Source organism: Bactrocera oleae, chromosome 5, assembly GCF_042242935.1.
Source record: "Bactrocera oleae isolate idBacOlea1 chromosome 5, idBacOlea1, whole genome shotgun sequence".
In the NCBI taxonomy this organism is placed as follows: domain Eukaryota; kingdom Metazoa; phylum Arthropoda; class Insecta; order Diptera; family Tephritidae; genus Bactrocera; species Bactrocera oleae.
Genome location: NC_091539.1, coordinates 7,082,728 through 7,106,193, shown reverse-complemented (window position 1 = coordinate 7,106,193; position 23,466 = coordinate 7,082,728). Strand labels below are relative to the sequence as shown.

The 23,466-nt window shown below is 28.0% G+C and overlaps 1 protein-coding gene and 1 long non-coding RNA gene across 3 annotated transcripts; one reads left to right on the top strand and one right to left on the bottom strand.

Annotated features, from left to right (window-relative positions):
* Positions 1 to 227: 227 nt before the first annotated feature.
* On the top strand, positions 228 to 23,272 carry Rop (Syntaxin-binding protein Rop). 2 transcript variants are annotated; one of them, XM_014231145.3, is made up of 10 exons: positions 228 to 421; positions 2,497 to 2,673; positions 2,743 to 2,898; positions 7,614 to 7,717; positions 12,737 to 13,256; positions 13,410 to 13,531; positions 13,864 to 13,977; positions 14,038 to 14,205; positions 14,600 to 14,784; positions 15,338 to 23,272. In XM_014231145.3, the coding sequence occupies exons 1-10, from the start codon at positions 394 to 396 to the stop codon at positions 15,558 to 15,560; spliced, it is 1,797 nt and encodes a 598-aa protein (XP_014086620.1). In that variant the 5' UTR covers positions 228 to 393; the 3' UTR covers positions 15,561 to 23,272. The 2 variants fall into 2 exon arrangements, with proteins under 2 accessions (XP_014086620.1, XP_014086619.3); XM_014231144.3 differs by lacking the exon at positions 7,614 to 7,717 and adding an exon at positions 2,996 to 3,105.
* LOC138857282 (uncharacterized) lies at positions 255 to 1,786 on the bottom strand. The gene is made up of 2 exons (XR_011396372.1): positions 1,276 to 1,786; positions 255 to 953 (listed from the first exon to the last, which is right to left on the bottom strand). It is a non-coding gene; the product is annotated as an uncharacterized lncRNA (long non-coding RNA).
* Positions 23,273 to 23,466: the final 194 nt, after the last annotated feature.

The following is a 23,466-nucleotide window of genomic DNA, read 5'->3' as shown; positions in this document are numbered from 1 at the left end:
AGGCAAAAAAGAAATTATAATCTATTAAATTAGTTGTATCTTATACCATAATATTTCCAGGTTACGGAGATAAACATTGTTTCGAAAATAGTAAAGTTCTTTAATATTTAAATAGCTGCAACCGTCACCCTATTTTCAAATATTGTAGCACTGCGTTGCCCTGTTGTCATGTATACGGCGAAAAGAAGTGTCACTTGCAACCGATTATTTGTATCGACTTTATTATTCATCGCTACTCATATATTGCAGCAAAATTTAGTCAACTTCTGTGAGTACTTGTAGTGAATTGAAAAAATTATTAGCATCGAAAGAAAAGTGTAAAATTTATTCAGTAATTTGTGTGCGGGTGCAAGACGGAACCATAACGCGGATAAGGAAAAAGCATCGTAAAAAATGGCGTTGAAAGTGCTGGTTGGGCAAAGTAAGTGAAATGCAGAATATTTAACTGTATAGTGAAAATTAACCTTTATACATACTATATCTATAGTAAAAAGTGTTTTGGAGTGACCGACTAACGATAAGATTATGTATTGGAATTTATATAAATTCATTATATTATCTTAGAAGAATTTTATTTAATCTGACCCTTAATAATGAAAATTGCCTAGTATTCGAAAAGGTATTTCCGCATCCTCGTTAAGCAATTATTGATTTTCCCCCGTTTTGTATGCCCCCGGTGCGACCTTTTTCTTGCGCAGCCCCACTTGGCTGCGCTCAGCTGGAGTTGTATATCCGTACATACCTCTACAATTTAATTGTGTAGTTTTCTATTGCCAACGATATGAAGGTTGTGGTTTTGTTGCAAATGTTGCATACTGTATATAATGTAGGTCGATTGTTGTTGGTCTTATCAGCATTTATCCAAACACCCACTACCAACGCCCACTTATCAGCAATGCCGTATTAATAGTGCTGCGAAAATTGTAGGATTTTCCATTAGCGTGCGCGTAGATCTATCAAATATATGCAACGAAATGTCAATTAAAGAAACATTGTGACGTCATTGGACGAAAGCGGCTTTGTGCACACAATTGCATTGCATATACAAACATATATTTAAAATTGATAAACGAATGCAAATGAAATTTGTTGTATATGAACTTACATCTAAAAGATGTATTTCTTTCGTTTAATACACATATAGACACCTTTCGCTTGTGTTATTTAGCGCTAATTGTTTTCAGTGTCGTTTTGTTATTGTTTCTTGATTGTATGTTTGTTTTCATTAGCCATTCACAGGTTGCAAAATGATTCATTATTTGTTAGCATATTTACCTGCTGATTTTATATACGCCGATAAATATGTACACATATATAACTAATAATATCTTCCTAACACGGGAAATTTCTTTGGTAAAAAGCAAAGTAATTTAAATATCCATATAAAGAGAAAATTAATTCCAGACCGCCACCCATAATTGTTTACATACAATCATAATATGTATTTCTTTTAAACTAAACACGGAATTCATGAGAAGTCATGTAATAAAAAATAATCACTATCGTGATTCATAGTTTTTCATACACTCAACACTGGCAATAGATCAATAGTTATAAGTCATGTCCATAATGAAAAATCAATGTCTGGATTATAGCCAAGAAAACGCAAATAAAATCAAATATTCAGTTGCTGGAAAAGTCTGTGACTATTGACTGGCAATTCTATTTTTAATCGTGTATAATAAGAACGTTAGTGGTTTGTGTTTCCCACCACCAAGCTGTAGCACGCCATGTAATTGCTGCACAATGTTTAAACCTAAATTTGTATGATTTGCGCCTTGATAAATTGCAATCATATGATTTACACAACATTAAATTCACTCCAAATCATCACTCCACAAACCTGTTAAAGCGTGAATCACGGTTTGCAAATTTATGTATATATGTATATACAAGGTAAAAAAAAACCTAAGCTTCGCTTGCATAGAAGCTTTAATACTATTCATAAACTCAAAAGTATGCATACAAAAACTGAATTTTGATCGATCAGTTTATATAAAATCTATTCGGAGATTGTACCGTTGCCATGGACAATAATCCATGACGTTCCTACGACAGTCGGGTCTACATAACCGGAACGGATCCGGATTTTTATCCGGCCAAGGACTATCAACGCAGATAGGCGGCAGAATTCTGCCACTACAACAACAACAATAATAATCCACGCAAGAAAAACGCGTTGGAAAAATGATACATTTACTACAAGTATATACATACATATATATTATTCATACGGTCTCAAGCGTTTATTTCTTGATGTTACAAACTTCGTGGCAAACTTATTATACCCTTTACCGAATATATTAAATGACAGTATCTTACTACATTCGCTTATAAATACATAGTATGTATGGTATGTGTAATAGATGTATATTTATTGATGAATATACATAAATTAGCTTCAATATACTACCGATTTTTAATATTTATTGTGAGCTAAGCAAAATATATGAACATTTTTTACTTAATAATAAATTTTTCTCCTCATTTGCGCAGAGATTATGAACGAGGTGGTGAAGTATAAGCCTCCACCACCCAAGAAGGCTGGAGCTGTAGCTGCTGCAAAAGCGCCAGGTGGCATGGAATGGCGTGTATTGGTTGTCGATAAGTTGGGTATGCGTATGGTGTCTGCGTGCACCAAAATGCATGAAATAAGTGCCGAGGGTATTACCTGTAAGTAATTTATACCATAATTATTGCTCTTTTTCGGCTTATATATTATATTGTTGATTTTATTTATAGTGGTGGAGGATATCAACAAGAAGCGCGAGCCGCTTCCAACAATGGATGCTATCTACTTGATAACACCATCGGATGAATCGGTGCGCGCATTAATACGCGATTTCGAGAATCCGGCTAGACCGATGTATCGTTATGCGCACGTCTTCTTCACTGAGGGTATGTAGTGTTTAAAGAAAATTATTTTATTTAATATTTGAATTTGTTAATATTTTTTTGTGTTAATTTCCCTTAAAAAAACCTAAAAATCTTGCAGCAATACCTGAAGACATATTCCATATGTTGCAAATACGCAGCGATATTACGCGCAAATATATACGCACATGCAAAGAAATAAATGTTGCATTTTTAGCCTATGAAGACAAGGTAGAGCAATAAGTTAAACAAAACAATATATGTGTACAAAAGGCAAATTCGAAATTATTTGTTAAACTGCCTACTAATTAAAACTAATTAACCTATTACTGCTTATGGGAACATGGCATGTCATAACAAGCTGCTGTTTAGCAGCCTTTCCTTAATACTAAACCTTTGTGAAATCGCGCAAAACCACTTTGTGATATATAATATTACTTTTTGCGACAATTTGTGGAGCGATTTGTGATGCGAGTCCTTATGTCCTGTAAATAATTTGCATATGTCTGACATTTCAATATTTCATACGGTTTCGGTCATTTCTTGCGAACTCTATAAATTAAGTGCAATTCATGCGAATATACTAACTGAATGTCTGAAATTCTCTCTAAAATATCAATAATCCATTTCTATCTAAAAATGTGCATACGTGCATAAATATACCGCACTACTGTCTTCAAGTGTATTGCTTTATAGTTACAAGTATTTTACATATTTTTTATATATATTAAGAAATATTAAGTGATTTTTTACAGCAAAAATGGGTAAGCGGGTGACGCTAGATTTTTCGTTATGTACATTTTTCGTAAAAACTTATATTATATAATTACTGTTTTAAGTTCGTAAATATAAAGCTAAGCTGTTGTTTAGGAAAATTTTAAAATTAAAAACTAATGTAAAAAGATGTTTAGCATTAAAATCGTACTTTTATAAAGTAAAAATTATTATTTTTTAAGTCGTTCCAATTAAAATGCAAAAACATTAAATTTTCAATTTGAAAGTCGCGTCTGCACTTTTTCTATATACAATTTTTATAGAACATTTATTTTGAAATATAACAACAATAACATTTTTTGAATATAAAAACAAGTAAATAAATATTTGGAACTTACTTTGTTAATGAACAGCTACAGCTTTTAACTCACGTATAGATTAAAAAATTATGATTTTAATATTGAAATTTTAGAAATACATATACAAATTGATAATTATATTGATAATATCATTTATAAAATAATTTCTTTTATTGAAAATTAGTGCGTATTTTCATTAACGAACCAATAATTATTTAAATTTACATTAATTACGCAGGAAGCTATTTTTTTTTGTTGAAATTTTTTAATAATAATTTCGTATTCTTATTATTAATATTAAATATAGCAACAAAATATAAAAAAATAGTTTTTCCAACTTAGTTCAGTAATAATAATTTTAATATCAAAATTATATACATACCTACATATTTATGCACAATACATATATTTATAAATTTTAGTGATAATATCATTTAGAAAATATTTTTTTTATTTAAAATTAGTACGAATTTTTCATAATTTACATTAATTACGCAAAAATCAAAAAAAACAAGTAAGGAAGGGCTAAGTTCGGATGTAACCGAACATTTTATACTCTCGCAAAGTCAAATAGTATACTCGTTTGAGATTTCTTTGTGGATTGGCTGATATTTTCGGTAGAAGGTCAACTATAGGCACTGGGGTCCACATATTTAGTACTTAAGGGCTTAAACAGTTTTGGTTCGATTTAGACAATTTTTGGCCACAAGGTGGCATACTTTAATCGCATTATTCACGCAAAGTTTTATCCCGATACAGTCATTGTTGCCTGATTTGCATAGTGGAAAGTGAAATAATCAGATGGAATTTAAAATGGTGTTATATGGAAAGTAGGCGTGGTTGTAGTCCGATTTCGCCCATTTTTGCACTGTGACATAGAAACATGAAAAGAACGTTATGCACCGAATTTGGTTGAAATCGGTTAAGCAGATCTCAAGATATGGGTTTTCACCTAAAAGTGGGCTGTGCCACGCCCACTGTCTAATTTTGAACGCGGTTCCTATAAAGTCATCTCATACCATCCCAGAGATAAAATTTAATGACTCTGACGTGTTTAGTGCTTGATTTATCGCGCTTTTAGTAGTTTTTAACAGTACCCTTATATGGGGAGTGGGCGGAGTTGCCACCCGATTTCAACTATTTTCACACCGTCAATAGAAGTGCTAAAAATATTTGCTTCCAGTGAATTTTGTTATTATAGCATTAGCGGTTTAGGAGATATGCACATTAAACCTATTAGAGGCGGGACCACGCCCACTTTTTAAAAAAGTTTTAACTGCAGATGCCCCTCCCTAATGTGATCCTGTGTACCAAATAACAGTCTTGTATCTTATTGCGGAGCTTAGTTATGGCAAGTTATTTGTTTTTGATTAATGGCGTTTTGTGGGCGTGGCAGTGGTCCGATTACGCCCATCTGCAATACCAACCATCTTACGGTACCAAGAAACATGTCTACCAAGTTTCATAAAGATATCTCAATTTTTACTCAAGTTAGAGCTTGCACGGACGGACGGACGGACGGACAGACAGTCACCCGGATTTCAACTCGCCTCTTCATCCATTTATATATATATAACCCTATATCTACCTCGATTAGTTTTAGGTGATACAAACAACCGTTAGGTGAACAAAACTATTATAATCTGTAGCAACAGGTTGCGAGAGTATAAAAAAAGATGTTTAGCATTAAAATTGTACTTTTATAAAGTAAAAATTATTATTTTTTAAGTCGTTTTGCTGCTAGTTCCAATTAAAATGCAAAAACATTAAATTTTCAATTTGAAAGTCGCGTCTGCACTTTTTCTATATACAATTTTTATAGAACATTTATTTTGAAATATAACAACAATAACATTTTTTGAATATAAAAACAAGAAAATAAATATTTGGAACTTACTTTGTTAATGAACAGCTACAGCTTTTAACTCACGTATAGATTAAAAAATTATGATTTTAATATTGAAATTTTAGAAATACATATACAAATTGATAATTATATTGATAATTCATTTATAAAATAATTTCTTTTATTGAAAATTAGTGCGTATTTTCATTAACGAACCAATAATTATTTAAATTTACATTAATTACGCAGGAAGCTATTTTTTTTTTGTTGAAATTTTTTAATAATAATTTCGTATTCTTATTATTAATATCAAATATAGCAACAAAATATAAAAAAATAGTTTTTCCAACTTAGTTCAGTAATAATAATTTTAATATCAAAATTATATACATACCTACATATTTATACACAATACATATATTTATAAATTTTAGTGATAATATCATTTAGAAAATATTTTTTTTATTTAAAATTAGTACGAATTTTTCATAATTTACATTAATTACGCAAAAATCAAAAAAAAAAATTATGAAATTTTTTTTAATAATAATTTCTTATAAATATATTTCTTTAAATTTTTATACACAATTTATTTTCAAATATAACAAAAAAAAATATAAAAAGAAATAAATTTTCCAGCTGACTAAACTAAAAATAATAATTTTATTATAAAAATTTTGAACATATGTACATACATATATAAATGTATTATCAATGAAAAAATTTAAAAAATATTTAATTTATTCAAAATTAGTACGATTCCATCATTAACGAACCAATATTAGATTATTTTCATTAATTATGAAGATAATATGCATATACATATATGCATATGTATGTTTTTTTTTATTTTTACATCAATAATTATTTCGTATTCTTATTAATTTTTATTTTTTGAGTATTTAAAGTTTTAAATATAAACGTATTAACTTCAATACAAACATACCACATACAATAAATATTGTTTTTTCTTTTTCGTTTTGTTTTTGTTTTTTTTTTGTTTTTTTATAAATAAATATTTCGCATTCTTCATTCATATATAATTATTAACTTTAACACAAACATACTGATACACATTTGATTTAATTATTTTTATTTGTGTTTTTATTACTTTTGTTTTCTTAACTAATTAAAATTTTATTGAAAAATAATATTTTGAGCAATTTTTTTTAATAGTATGCTGATACACATTGAATTTAAATTTTTTTATTTATAAGTTTTTTTTTATTATTATTTTCTTATTGTAGCTATTTAAAATTTCAACAATACATATACGTAAATTTTATTAAAAAAAAAAAGTATTAAAAAAAATATTTTGAGCAATTTTTTAATAGTGTATAAGAATATTTTTGTTTTATTATTTCATATAGTATATATAATATATAAATTTAAGCTAATTAAACTACTAGCGGAGATGAAGTGTGTCAAATCCCCACTGGCTGGCGGCATGCTGCTGCTTACTCTGCTTAAACCCAGTTACAAAATCCTCTAAATTGTATTATTATTTATATGTCTAACAGAAAATGCATTTTTTTGCATAAAAAACAGAAAATTATTGAATTTAATTTGAGAAAATATTATCGTAGACAAACATACATAGTATGTATGCATAGATAAATATGTTAAGCGTCATTTGCGTACTTTTGCCAAACTATTAATTACATGCTCACGCAACATACATATTTACATCAATACATGCCACTTTAACTGCATACGTATACAAATACAACTATGTATATATGTATATGTATGTAATCATTATCATTTCTAATTTGTATCGTTTATCATTTCTTTATATGATTACATTTATATATTTATAGTTTGCCCGGAGGAATTATTTAACGATTTGTGTAAATCGTGCGCTGCAAGAAAGATCAAAACTCTAAAGGAGATAAATATTGCATTTCTACCATACGAATGCCAGGTGCGAAAAAAAACGAAATTTTCGAAACAAAAATGTTTATGTATATAAATACTATACTACAAAAGTATAACTAAATTGTGTGCAAGCATTCGGCAATTGTGTTTTTTTTTCAATTACAAAAACGTATTTTTTTTAATCAAATGAACTTTACACGCCTCTTCAACGCGCTCTACTTACTTTTCAACACACGCACATGCTCTAAATAGTAATTATTAAAAATCCTTTTAAAAGTTTGTATGTTTGTACAGCAATGTATCAAAATCATAGCGAAGGGGCGGCACACTCGGCGGTGCCAGCTTTGATATTTTTTCCTTGCTTTCTACATAATGCAGTTGTTCAGAACGCCTACTCAAGTGCGTACGTCTATCTGTTAAGGATTTTCGGTAGATATAAATTTAAACCGAAATTTGCGTTAATCCAATAAATTAAAAAGCAACAGCTGTTTACTGGGTCACAATGCCAGTTTGTATACCCTAAACAAGGTTAAGTTTGCCACACACAGAAGGAAACGTCGAAGACTCTCTACAAACTGTTTAGCTTGATAAGCTAAATCGATTAGCCATGTCTGTCTGTCTGTCTATGCATACGAGCATCGTCAGTTTTTGCGATATCGAACTGAAATATTGCACACGTTCTTTGCACACCAAGTAGCTGCTCATTTGTCGCAACCGTCGATATTAGACCACTATAGCATATAGCTGTCATACAAACTGAGCCATCAAAATCAAGTCCTTGTAAGGAAAACTTTTTTATTGAACAATATACCTTCACGAATTTTGGCATGAATTATTGTACAAGGCAGCGCTACAAGCTCCATAGATATGGTTGAGATCGAGCCACTATAACATATAGCTGCCATACAAACTGACTGACTAATCGAAATCAAGATAACTATCTGTTTACTATATCTTTTTATGCTATAAGAAATGCAGCTGTAAGGGTATATGGCTTCGGTGCATAAAAATCGGCTATTTGTCAAATTTTAATTAAAAATTGCTTAGAAAATATACCGATTTGACAACTACTCTCCTCGAGTAACACCTAATCTGCAACTCAGAAATTAATTTTCTTTTAGAAAATATAGAGTTTACAGCTATGTATTTTTAATTCAAAAGGATCACTTATATATCCATCATAGATAAAATGATCCGAAACTCCTCTCTTTATCCATGATATCCATTTCTCCATCGCTGCATTGCTGCGTGTGCCACTCCTCCTTAAACGCAATTTTTGTACTTTACTCACTGTTTGCCACAGTTTGCGCGCGCTCTTTCCTTTCTCTCTGTCTCTCTTTCTCCACTCTCCCTTTCTTTCTCTCTCTGTTTTACTATATCTCTGAATGTTGTAAATAACTAAGTAAAAAATATTGTTGTGTACTTTATATGTGTAAATTACTTGCTAAATTCAAAACTTGAAGTTGAAAAGCGCAAAGTGGTAAAAAATATTATATATACTTTTTACTTGCCACCTTATGCTTTCGGCGCTTCGCTACGTTTTTTTTTTTTTCATTGTAACTAAAGATGCATATTGCAAGCACTACACTGGCGCAAAAATAAATTTAATTTTTTTTTAAAGAGAATGCAACCTTGCGAAATTGCCACAGTTAAAGTGTTCGTCAGCAATGGCTGTCTGCCACTTTAGCTGTTTGCGCAATGCAATTAATTAACGAAACGAAACAACGAAATATCTCCTTAAGTTTTGTTTAACTTGTTTTGTAGTGTTCAATTTAATGTATGTAAATTGTATACAGAAAAGCAAATCGTTTACAAGCGGCGCCTCCATTGCCGGCGCTTACGTCTATAACTACGTCTATGTTGTTTTTATACTTTATTGATTTCTTTCTACTAACCAAACACGTGGAATGAAAGAATGTCAAAACAAAAAAATATATAAATTTAAAAAAAACAACAACAACAAATACTATATGCCAAATTACACGCCCAACACACAGCACTTGCCGCATGCCACATGCAACACAAGCAAAAACCAAACACATAAGCAAAGCAAATACTAGTGCAAAATGTTGGCAACAAAATAATAACAAGCATATTGTTGCAAGCAAAATGCTTGTTAGCAAATAAATGCGAAATTGCTGAGCAAATTGTGTAAATTTACGAAACTAGTTTATGCGTAAAATATTTAGTAGAAATTTTTATTTTTTGCTATCTATAAGCTATTAAATAATTATTAAAAAAAAACTTTTTTTGTTTGTTATATACAAGGTTTATATATTTTATTAGGACATATTATGTGCGAATATTGTATTTTTTATCTTATTGTTTTTATTTTTTATTGTTGTCTTTAGTACTAACCCAAGCGTATATAAATTTACAAAAACAATTTGCCAATTTCGCATTTATTCGCAGTTTTGTTTGCTGTAATTTGACATGTAACTCACGGGCTTTAGAAATACTCCAAATAAAAAGTAAAAAAAAAATTGAAAGGCACTGTTGAAAGTTCCCTTTTGAACAAATACTTGTATAGTTTATAAGAAAATAATATTTTTAGAGGAAACAACGTAAATCAAATAAAATACAAAAAAAAAAATAAAAAAGGAAAAAAAGTGTTAGCTTTGATTGTATAGTAAAGTTAGAGTTTGAAAAGCAATTCGATTGTATAACCAACGCCACTGCATCGGATTTTCAGTCGGTTCAATTTAGCACAATTAACCGACTTGAAACTGGTCGGTAAATCATTCACATTGTCGTCCCCACAAATAAACGTCAAAAACATGTGTTTACTTTGACAGCTAAAGAACTAGAAAATGTATATCATATAAAAATGCACTCCATATATATTTAGTACTAGCAAAATTTCAAACAATTGCTCTAAGATTAGCAGAATTAAGACTCGCACAGATATGTTTGCATATGCCTGAAAAGACTAGTTCAACTATTGATCTACTACTGAGTTGGAAAAAAGTCCACGACATCTGTTATTTGACTTCAAAGAGCTTCGAAAGAAGATATCTGGTATCCTAACTATATATAATGTGTTACAATGCAACCCTAAATATTTCATAGGCGAATCTTTAGCTTAAAAGGACTATCTGTCTAAAATGATTCCTCAAATTCAATTTCCCAAACGCTTAGTTAACCAGATTTGCATTTTTTTTAGCAATTTTTTTGGAAAATGAAAAGAAAGATGTTAAAACAATAAAAAGTAAATATTTTTTTGTAAAAATTGTAAAACAATTATATATATATTTTTTTTTTTGTAAAAGCGAATATTTTTGTAAAACAAATATAGATATTTTTTTTGTCAACAAGAATATTTTTTTGTAAAAATTGTAAAACAAAAAAAAAAATATATACACTATACTCAGATATTATCTTTCTTCAGCCAACGCATCGATTAAATTACAGATCTACATAAACACATCTGCCATTGCATAGCTGTATTCCTGCTTCCTTTCTTGCCGAAAAGTTTTACCACTGACTTTAAGAAAATCCATGACATAGTTTCTACAAAGCGAACTTTCAGCAGTACCCAATTAATTATAAAATTATAAATTTTTTTTTACGCCAATTTCACATTTTCTTATGGATCAGCACACTTGTTATATGGTGTAACCGAAACATTCCAGTAATTATGCTTTCCACATAAACACACCACATGATTACATATTCATAATAGATTAAATGTTCTTGCATGTAAATACAATAGATATGAGTATCAGATAATCATAATTGTTTTTTTTTATATTATTTTTATTTCGAGTAATTTTAATTACCTTTTTATATTACAAGTTTTTTTTAAAATACAATTTTTTTTAATTTTTTTTTTTTTGATTTGTTATTAAATATTTTTAGTTGCCATTTTATACTGCGATAATTTTATTTTCCATAGCTCAATTTTTTAAATCATATATGTATATAATTTTTTTTAATTTTTTTTTTTTAATAAAAATTGTTAACTCTAAAATTTTATTAAAACTAATTCCTTGAGACAAAAAGTCGATTTTTGAATTCAACAGAATATGGACTTGAAAATCTTCAATTCATTGTTTTCAGCTAGTTTTTCCTAGAATATTAAAAATTTTCAAATGAGAATTTGTTATAAAATAAATACATATTTCCCAATACTCGGTGTAAACATGCTATTAGTTTTATGTATTTTTTTTTTGGCAAGAGATCAGTCAAAAAACGTGTTGTGTTTACAAACATATTAACGGTATTTCGAAAAAGAAAAAAAGAAACATTTTATGTTTAAAATCGGCATAACGGTACTATTAGTTTATGCAATATTTCATTGATATTATTGTTTGAAATTTTAAGCAATAAATTTTGAAGTGAGCACTGCAATATGCATAAAAGATATTTTCCGCTAAGTAGCCTCAGTTGAAACTTAAAAACTTTAATACCGAGTCTCACTAGGTCTCTAAATAAAAAAATTGCAATTACCACGCCTGGGAAGCGCAATAATTTGGAATAATATTTCAAGAAAATACTTTTTACTCAATAAAAACGTGCTATAAGTTATACACACGTGCTGGACCTAAAAAAAATATTTTTTTATTACATAACCAAAAAAAAAATTAATTTTTTTTGTTACTAGCGCTATTAATTAAGTTTATTAACTTTTTCTTCTTTTTTTCTCATCCCTCATCTTAATGTTTTTTAAGCATTGTATATAAATCCATGCATTTGCAAAAACAAAAACGTATGTAGTTTTGTCAAATGTTGTTTGTGCCTAATAAATACGCTTGCTTGTTTTTTTTGTGATCCCATTAAATGTTAACTGCTAGAATGTAACTAACGCTTAGTCAGTCCGGACAGTCGTTATAAAATATTGCCGCTTTGTACAAATTTTGTAAATTTATTTTAAGTATAATTTTCATAAAAAATAATCTTTATGTATATATTAATTACGTTCATTTATTTTTATTTTATCCATAAACCCAAAACCAAAACAAAAACAATGTCAACTGAACCACTTCTCCCCCACACCAAATGCTTCGCACCATCGCTTTCGCCCACTCTATCTTCCAATCGTCTGTCGTGGCTATCGCTCCCTCAGGTCTACTCGCTCGATTCGCCAGACACCTTTCAGTGTCTGTATTCGCCAGCGTTTGCTTCGATACGCGCCAAGCACATCGATCGCATCGCCGAGCAAATCGCGACTTTGTGTGCCACACTCGGCGAGTATCCGATGGTGCGATATCGCACTGACTGGGATCGCAACATAGATTTGGCTGCTGCGGTGCAGCAGAAGTTGGACGCCTACAAGGCGGATGAGCCCACAATGGGTGAGGGTCCGGAGAAGTCACGTTCGCAGCTGCTAATATTGGATCGTGGTTTCGATTGTGTCTCACCATTATTACACGAATTAACGCTGCAAGCGATGGCCTACGATCTATTGCCAATCGTCAACGATGTCTATCGCTATACACCCGGCCCGAATCAACCCGAAAAGGAAGTGCTGCTCGATGAGAACGACGATTTGTGGGTGGAATTGCGGCATGAGCATATCGCTGTGGTGTCCACGCAGGTGACACAGAACCTGAAGAAGTTCACCGAATCGAAGCGCATGACATCGAGTAAGTGAGCAGAAAAAAACACAATATTGTATACATTACCCTATATTTATATGTGCAATTCGTAAAATGAAAATATTTGACTTTATTTTGCTTGCTTGTACTCTTCTTATGATAACTTAATCGATTTTTATTGCTTTCAATTTCATATTATAGCTGATAAAGCTTCCATGCGCGATTTATCTCAAATGATCAAGAAAATGCCGCAATATCAGAAGGAGTTGTCCAAGTATTCAACACATTTGCATTTGGCTGAGGATTGCATGAAGACTTATCAGGTAAATATAGATTTTCTGATGATATCGTGTTTAATATTTTGTTCCCCAAAACATATTAATTTTTTTAAATTGATTTTTTCTTGCCAAAAAATTAACAAAAATTCCTAAAAATTGTTTATTATTGTTTAAATTTTTATTTTTATTATTTAATATTTTTTTTTAAATATTATTACTTAATATATTTTTTTGTTATTATTATTTAATATTTCATTATTATTATTTAAATATTTTTTTTTTTTATTATTGAAACGTTTTTTTTATTATTATTTACACCTTTTTTTTATATATTTTTAATTTGTTTACTAAAAATGTTCGATCTGTCTCTACTTTAGAGCTACGCCGATAAGTTGTGCCGGGTTGAACAGGATTTGGCTATGGGTACCGATGCTGAGGGCGAAAAAATCAAGGATCATATGCGCAATATCGTGCCAATTCTTCTCAATGCGGTATATAAAAGTCTTCTTTTGTTAAAAGTCTTTTTCAATAAAACTTCCGATTTCTTTCAGGATGTCTCCAACTTCGATAAAGTACGCATAATTGCGCTCTATGTTATGATCAAAAATGGCATTTCTGAGGAAAATCTAACCAAACTCTTCACACACGCCTCACTATCGCCGAAAGATCAAGATATGGTGCGCAATTTAAGCTTTTTGGGCGTGAATGTGATTGCCGATGTAAGTTGGTGTTTATAAACATTTTTGGGCGACAAATATTTCTAGTTCAAAATTAATTCTTTTTGTTTCAAATAGAAATTTTTAATTTTGTATTACGATTATTGTCCAAGTAAACAAACAATTTATATAGAAAATAGTCTTGTAAAAAATATTCAAAAAAGCTTTAATAATAAAAAATAATATCCATTAAAAAATATTTTATTTTCTATGTGCAAAATATTTGATTTTTTTGTTTAGTTTATGTCCCATATAAAATTATTGTTTTATATAGATTTTGCATACCAAAAATTATTCAAAAAATTAATTTATAAAAAATAAAATATATTATTTTTTAAATTTATAAAAAATATTTTTTTTATTAATTCTGTTATTGTTGTCTCTCCACCCACCACAGTCACGCAAAAAAGTCTACAACGTGCCACGCAAAGAGCGCATCACCGAACACACCTATCAAATGTCCCGTTGGACACCTGTCGTGAAGGATATTATGGAGGATTGCATTGAGGATAAGTTGGATCAGCGTCATTTCACTTTTCTGGCCGGCCGTGCACAGAATACCAACTATCATGCGCCAACTAGGTAAAATTTCTCGAAATTTTTTTATATGTTTTTTTTGTAGTATGGAAAAAACGCCAAATTGTTGTATGTAATAACGTTATAATGCTGTCATTTTAACGGTTACCTATATACTTTTATCATTACGTAGATTCGAAGTCGCTATAATGATCTCAATATAAGACAGAATCCGTTTCGTTTCGACAATTACTAATAATCCATTTGCATATATGCGAACTAGTCTAGTCCCTCAGTGATTAATATATCGATCCACTATAGCATATAATTACCAGACAAACTGACCGATCAAAATTAAGTTATTGCACCGAAAACTATTTTATTTGACAAATTATTTTGCAAAAATTTGACATAGATTATTGTCCAAGATAAGGCTACAAGCTCGGAACAAATTGTTCAGATCGTACCACTATAGCCTATAGCTGTCATTCAAGCTGACCGATCAAATTCAAATTATTGTATGGAGAATTTTTATTTGTGAAGATTATTGTAGCTTCTGTGCAAATAAATAAATATATTTATACTAATTATATTTTCCTTTTCTCAATCACCATCACAGCGCACGCTATGGCCACTGGCATAAGGACAAGGCACAGGCGCAGGTGAAGAATGTACCGCGCCTCATTGTATTCATTGTGGGCGGTGTTAGCATGTCCGAGATGCGTTGCGCTTACGAAGTAACCAATTCCGTTAAGAATTGGGAAGTGCTCGTCGGTTCGTCGCATATACTAACACCCGAAGGTTTTCTCAGCGACTTGGGCAGTCTCTCCAAAGAGGATTAAGCAGCTACAGCGCAGGCTCTATAAATAATTAATTAAAATTTATTAATTTAAAGGTAAAATTATAATTCTTAATTTAAAAGCAAAACAACTAACACAAATGGTATGTAGATTAAATATATATCCTACTAATAATTGAATTCAGGTATTGAAAGAAAACGTACTTTAATGTACAAGCTTATGTTGTGTAGTTATTAGTTTAACAAATTTAACAAGCGTTATTGGTATTTTTGTGTATTTGCTTTGTGAAATTTAAATGAAATTTATTTAAAGTTAATGCAATTTTATTGAAAATATGTTATTATTACTACCTATTGTATTTGTAATCGATAATTGTTAGCGATATTTCGTTTTGTCTTTAGTTTAACTGTACACTGCAGTGTTTATATATGTATTAATAACTGTATTGATGACACTGTAACAACTTGTAAACATGATTACATGGTGTACGCACTGTTGGAGGCAACTCTAACGCGTATTCACATACAACTTTGGTAAAAAAAACAATAATTATTGCACACAACCATACTTGTGTGTGTGTTGTGTTAAATATATATAAATATATAATTAAATGCTAATAACAACAATATTTATGCGCAAGCATGTCAATAAAATCCAAAGTATACACGTTGTTTATTGCATTGTATTTATGTCGCATATTTAAATGGAAAAATATAAAGATTTTATGTAACTATAATTCCACTTCAACTTATATATGTTTATATAATACTTTATAACCTACTATTACTTGCAATATTTGAACAATTTATGCGCTTAGTATGTACTGTATTCAAAAGCAAAAAAATGTCAAAAACATAATAAATGCAAAAGAAAAATTTGCGCTAATTAACAAAACACCGGTTTTTAATTTGAAATTTAAATTAATAATAAATTAATTAATATGAGAAATAAAAATTCAAGTAAAAAGTTAAAAATTAATTAAAAATTTAAATTATTAGTTTAAAAATATTTTTTAAAAATAATAAAATTGAAGTAAAAAATCGAATTATTGAGAGAAAAAATATTTTCAAAAATAATAAAAATTTAGTAAGAAATCGAAATTAATAAGTAAAAAATCTGAATTAATTATAAAACAAATATTTAAAAAAAATAATAGTAAATAAAAAATTGTAGCATGCGCACAAGGCTGTTAATTTGAGCAGAAGTTGTCGGTAAAAATGTGCTGTTAAACAAAATTATATAAACAAAAATTTTCAAATATATTAAATTTAACATTTACTGCACTTGCAAAGTAACTGTATGCATATTTAGTATAAATAACATTTGGTGTAGCAGCAAACAGTCACAAACAACATTTGAAAACACTTATTTAACACTAATAAATTACATATATAGTATGTATTAAAAGAACGGTTTGTTTTCAACCTTATCCATAAAACGTATGGCAAAACAACTTCGCGAATTAAAATTAAATTTTCAAAAAAATAAACAAAAAATGTTTGCATAAAATTTATTCAACTATTAGCAAAATTACATATGCATTGTAAAAGAGACCACACGTGGTCGTAAACGTAACCATCTAAATGCGTAGTAGTAACAATAAGAATTATTATGCTTACGACGACGCTTCAATGAAATTCGCAAAATACGTGCAGTGAAAAGTTTGGCGCGGATCAACTACAGTAAAACTTATGCTAATAAACTAAAATACAATTTCAATTATTAACAAATTTTACAGCAATAAAACTTTATAATATTTTAAAATACTTAACAAATACAAATTACGAGTGCTAAATATTTGTATGCGTTGAAAACTTAAATAATTACATATATTTCGTTGTACAAATATGCTAAAGGCATTAGGCATTTATCAGCAAAGCAGCAAAGCTTTTCTCAACTCACTGAGCTCCGGTGATGTGCTACCGCAGTTTTGGTAGGCCGCTGTTTATAAATTTATATTATGCGAGCATCTATAAGCACAAATAGGCGCTTGTTTTTTTGAGTATGTAGTATATTTTGCATAATATGTTTAGACTTTCAAATACATTTTTAAATTATGGAAAAATGTTATAAATATAAATATAAATGAATTATAAATAATAAAGTATAAATTATTTACACTCTCAGATAAATTTTTTTAAATGTTCATATAAATGTTTTAAAGTTTCATATAAAATTTTTAAATTTTCAAATAAAATTGTTGTTTACTAAAAAAAAAATAATAATAAAATGTTTAATTTTTAAATAAAAATGTTTCAAATTTCAAATAAAATGTTTATTTTTAAATTTAAAAAATTTTACTTTAATGTTTAAATTTTGTTAATATTTTCAAATAAAATAATATTTAAATTTTCAAATAAAAACGTTTAAACTTTCAAACATAATTTATTTATTTTCAAATAAAATTTTTAAATCTTCAAAAAAAATTCTACATTTGCTAATAAAAATTTTAATTTTTTACATTTTCAAATTAGAGTTTTACATTCAATTAATTTTTAACATTAATAACAAAAATGGTTCAATTTAAAATAAAAATATTTACAATCCCAAATATAATTTTTAAGTTTACAAATAAAATTTTTATGTTTACTAAAAAAATAGATTTTTTGCATTTGTGTTTACAAATAAAACTTTTAATTTAAGTTTACAAATAAAATTAATTAATTATTAACATTAATAATAAGAATCTTTTAATATTTCAATAAATTATTAAAGTTTACAAATAAAATTTTAAATTTTCAAATAAAGTTTTTTAATTTTCAAATAAAGTTTTTGATTTGCAAATAAAAATTTTGAGTTTACAATACAATTTTTATTAATTAAATATTTTTTTTCAAATATAATTTTTTAATTTCGCTAAAATTAAATTTTCAAATACAAATTTTACATTTACAAATAAAATTTTTAAAAACACAAAATTTTGAATTTTCATATAAAACTTGCAGCTTTGCTGGCAAACGCTTAACAGCTACTTCCAACTATGACCCAAAATCACAAAAACTAATCTAAAAAACTTGCGACTTAACGTTCTATACATATTAGGTTTGTTATGTAACTCTATTTGCGACTAAAAAAACCGTAAAGCATCTATGCATATACATATGTATGTATGAAACACTGCGTATATGCGCGGCTGGCATACAAACTCTAATGACTATTCATCGCACCACATATGTATATACATACATACCTGTGTGATACTTCCAAAACAAAAAAAACCAAAAAACGAAAAACAAAAATATAAACTTACTCGTACACCTCTACATACTTACTTTAAATAATTTATAATAAAAGTAGATGAGCAGCGCGTGTAAGCGGCGCAGTTAAAAAAAAAAGTAAATAAAAAGGAATGCGTTTACAAAGTTGGCAAAGCAGAAAAAAAAGAAATCCATACGAATGTTCGAAATGCAATACAGTATTTTACAATTTACATAAATATAAAATAACGAGCTAGTGTATAACGGTATAACGAGCGAACAGCATTAAATAACGAGCAGCAATTTCAATTCTTTATATATACATATATACATATACATATAAATATAGTTAAATTCAATAAATTTAGTTAATAAGTATGGAAATTATAAAATATACGCTAAAGAGAAAATTATAATAAATAAATAACAAAAGAGTAGCAAACGCCTACACCGAAAGCGCTGCACCCGGTCCAAGCAACAACAACAGCTGACAGCAGGCGCACGCACCCACACGCGCTGCTGGCTATTGGCATTTTTGCGGCCACTTAAGCGACCAACCAACAACAACAACCGGCAAATGATGCTGCAATTTGTCGCATTGGCAAAAACAACAACAATTGCCGTGCATAAATTGAGGATCACATGACAAATTGTAGCATCTGCAACTATATTGACAGCTGGCAGCGATGCGTGCGCGCGTGCGCCACTTGCGCTTTGCTGCTGTTGTGCGCGACGAAGAGTGTCGAGCGCGCGTGTAGTTGTGTTTGCTATGCATATTTCATGTATTTAAGTAGTGAGAAAATATAAAATATTAATTGTTTATTGCTTGTTATAAAGAAAACATATAGTAGACAAAAAAAGTTATCGCAATTAAGTGTACTAAAATCAAAACATAACGAAAAAGTGTCGAATTATGCATGCAAGTAAGTATTTAGGCTATTTACATATGCAAAAAAAATTCAAATTCAAATAACATAATTATATATAAAAATTATAAAATTATATAAAAAATTAATAAAAATACAAAATTATATAATAATATACTAATAAATATAAAAAAATAAAAATACATACAAGCGTATATGTATACATTAGTATATGTGTGCGCAAACGTCAAAATTATTAATAATTAAAAATTAGTAATTGATTAAAAAAAATCCATTTACACATATGCATAGATGTATGTAAGCACAGGCAACATTTAGTACCAAAAAGAAAAATAAACACTTATACATTAATATTGCAAACATTTATTAACAACATACATATATGTAAACCGTATTAATAATTATACAACACATATGTACATTTAACTAATAATTGCAACAAAAAACAATATAGCTAATAACGAACGCATAACAATTTGCAATAACAGCGCTGAACAACTGGCAGCACGCGCGTGCTAACGGCAGAGAATGTTAATGAATGTCATTAAATTTCTCTGCTAACGAATATGTGATAGCAGAGATTCATTAACATTCTCTGGTGATAGCAGCCACATGTAAGCAAAAATGTAACAGCAGTCGAGCTGTCCTACGAACTGCAGCAGCAACAACTGACATGCGCATAACGGTAAACTGCAGGGCCAAGCATTTAGATTGTTAGAAATGTGGAGCAACTGGCGCGTGCGCGTTAATCAAACGAATTCGTAATCATTGTAACACCAAAAACAAAAGTCAAAACAATCGCTTAGATATTGAGGAAAACGCCTTGAGTATACATATGTATACCATACATAGGGTATATATGTATATATATTTCAACAAACGAGCAATAATATTAGAAGAAAACATATACATATATGTATACATATGTAATTTTCAATATATAAACGCAAACAGTAACAGCAACAACAACAACAAAAAAACAACGTTCAACAAACTCGTAAATAATTCTGTCAATTTTTTTCTTATTAACGCCACGCTGCTTACAGTGTGTGCAATTTTTATAGCGTAAGCAAATTTTATATATTTATGTATGCACGCCCAACGCACGTGTGGGGTTTTAAGCATTCAGCATAGCAATTAAAATAAACACAAAATAGAAAAAAATTCTGTTTTAAAGAAATTGTAATTAAAAAAAAAAAAAACATACAAAAATGTAGCGCGCGGCTGAGATATGAAGCAAAAAAAACATACAAAGTTTGCGAAAATTATTAGAAAGCGGACAAATGGCGTGCTTGAAATGCTAAAAAATGTATGAAGGCAAGCAAAAAATGTAAAGTGTAGATTGAAAAATTGTTAATAGAGAAGATTTTGCAAATTTCATTGAAGCCAAAGTTAATATATGTGCAAATAAATGCATTGCAGCCTAATATTAAAATTTGAAGAAAATTTTAATAATTTAAAAAATTTAAAATAATTAAAAAAATGAAATTATTAAAAGAAATTAAATAATAAAAATAATTTTAAAAAAATTAAAATAAGTTAAAAAAGAATTAAATAATTGAAAAAATTAAATAATTTAAAAAAAATTAAATAATTTAAAAAAATGAATAATTAAAAAAAATTAAAAAATTGTATAATAATGAAACAGTTGAAATGAGCATGGTAACTGTGAATTTATCGATATTAAAAAATAATATGAGCAGTGAAAAAATTTAAATTGATCTTAAAAAAATCTATGAGCAGGATAACGCTAAATTTATCGATATTAAAAAAATTATATGATGATGGTAACTCTAAATTTGTTTACATATGTATATTAAAAAATAATATTTGAAACTACAGCAGTAATGCTTTAAATTTATAAAAAAAAAAGCGAGGCACACGAAAGTCAAACGTTTATAAAAATGTAGCAAAAAAGTGTTAACTCTTAATATAATTGAAATACCTATGTATATGCCTAAATATGTATAAAATTACATAAAGAATTTCAACTAGCAAAAATTAAATACCATAGCGACACGTAAAAATCTTTGAATAGTGGATATTTTAACTAAAACAAAAACTACAACATATTGAAAGAATGTTTCAATTTATAAAAAAAAAACAATTTATTAAAAAAACATAATCTACTATAATATATTTATATAAAAAACTGCAATTTATTTAAAAAAAAAATTACAATTTATAAATAAACTGCAATTTATTTAAAAAAAAACTGCAATTCATTTACATAAACTACAATTTATTTAAAAAATTTACAATTTATAAAAAAAACTGCAATTTATTGAAAAAAATACAATTTATTTAAGAAACTACAATTTATTTAAAAAACTACAATTTATTTAAAAAATTTACAATTTATAAAAAAAACTGCAACCTATTTTAAAAACTACAATTTATAAAAAAAAACTGTAGTTTTTTTATAAAAAAATCTACAATTTATTTTAAAAAATCTTATTAACATAAAAAAAAACAGAAACATGTTTATGTTGTACACTTTGTGCAAAATATATTAGCACACATACATATTTATTACAAATTATATAATATACGAAAAAGTTATATAACATTAAAATATAAAAAAGTTATAAAATATGTAAACAAAACAATTATAAAAATATAGTATTTAAATTAGCAAATTATATATACAAACATATAAATATTATTACTAATCACACATATATACTTAAAATTACCGTTAAATTAGTGATACATGCGCGTATAATTTAACTTACACATAAATTTCAACTCAGTCAACTTAATATTAAATGCAACTGCTAATAATAAATGTTATTATGGTATGTCATTGAATTTAATTCCACAAATTCAGCAACTAAATAAATAAAAAATGTTATAAAACACAATGGTTAGATGCAGTAGTATTAGTATTGTTTGAATTATTTAAATATTTAAATACACACACACAAATGTTACAAAAAATTTTACGAAATATGCATACACAAATACATATAACGATAATCACACACACGCATAAAAATATACAAAAAAATATATTTAAAAAAAAAAAATTAATTATAAATTGTATGAAACCAATTCATAAATATGTTATTGCAACTCTATTAATTGATTGCTAATACAAAATACAAACGGAAACTATTTAAACAAACACTCTATATGTATATTATATGATTAAAAATATATACTAAATTTCCAATACTTATATATATGTATATTATTATTGTATTTAAGTTTACAGCACGTTAGTTACTTCTGCTGAATGAAGCAAGCTCTAATAAGCTTCTAATTGTTATGCGACATGAATTCAATTACTTTCAAATATATTTAACAAACATACATATATTGTACAATATTATACGAAAACTCAAAAAAGCAGAAATTGCAAAATATATTATTCTTATTATTATTATTATGTAAGCAATTACTGGTCTAACTAAGAAATACTGGTTCAAAAAGTGAAAAAAAAAATTACAAAAGCAAAGTATAAACGTGAATAAATAAGTGCGACCGAGGTGTATGTGCATAGAGCCAAAAATGGCGTAAAAATTATGTAAAAACATGTATGCATCTATGTAAATACTGTTGTGCGGCTCAATGTAAATTCGGATAGCAAATTATTAAAGATATGTATATCCTTACTTTGAATGGTATGTAGCTGCAGATCAATAAAAAAACACTTGAAAAACGACAAGCTGGTGTTTTCATTAATTAATATTTTAAAAAAAATTTTTTTTTGCTAATCTGCAGTTTTATTTATATACATTAAATATTATAAAATACATAAAAAAAATTTTTTTTTGTTATACAATAAAATATATAATTTTTTTTTGTTTTACAATAAAATATATAATTTTTATTTTGTTATAAAATTGTATATATATAATT

Coding starts and splice junctions, on each gene's coding strand:
- Rop (XM_014231144.3), top strand. CDS start 394: ATGGCGTTGAAAGTGCTGGTTGGGCAAA. Junction 14,206..14,599: donor GCGTGAATGTGATTGCCGAT/GTAAGTTGGTGT, acceptor CACCCACCACAG/TCACGCAAAAAAGTCTACAA. Junction 14,785..15,337: donor AACTATCATGCGCCAACTAG/GTAAAATTTCTC, acceptor TCACCATCACAG/CGCACGCTATGGCCACTGGC.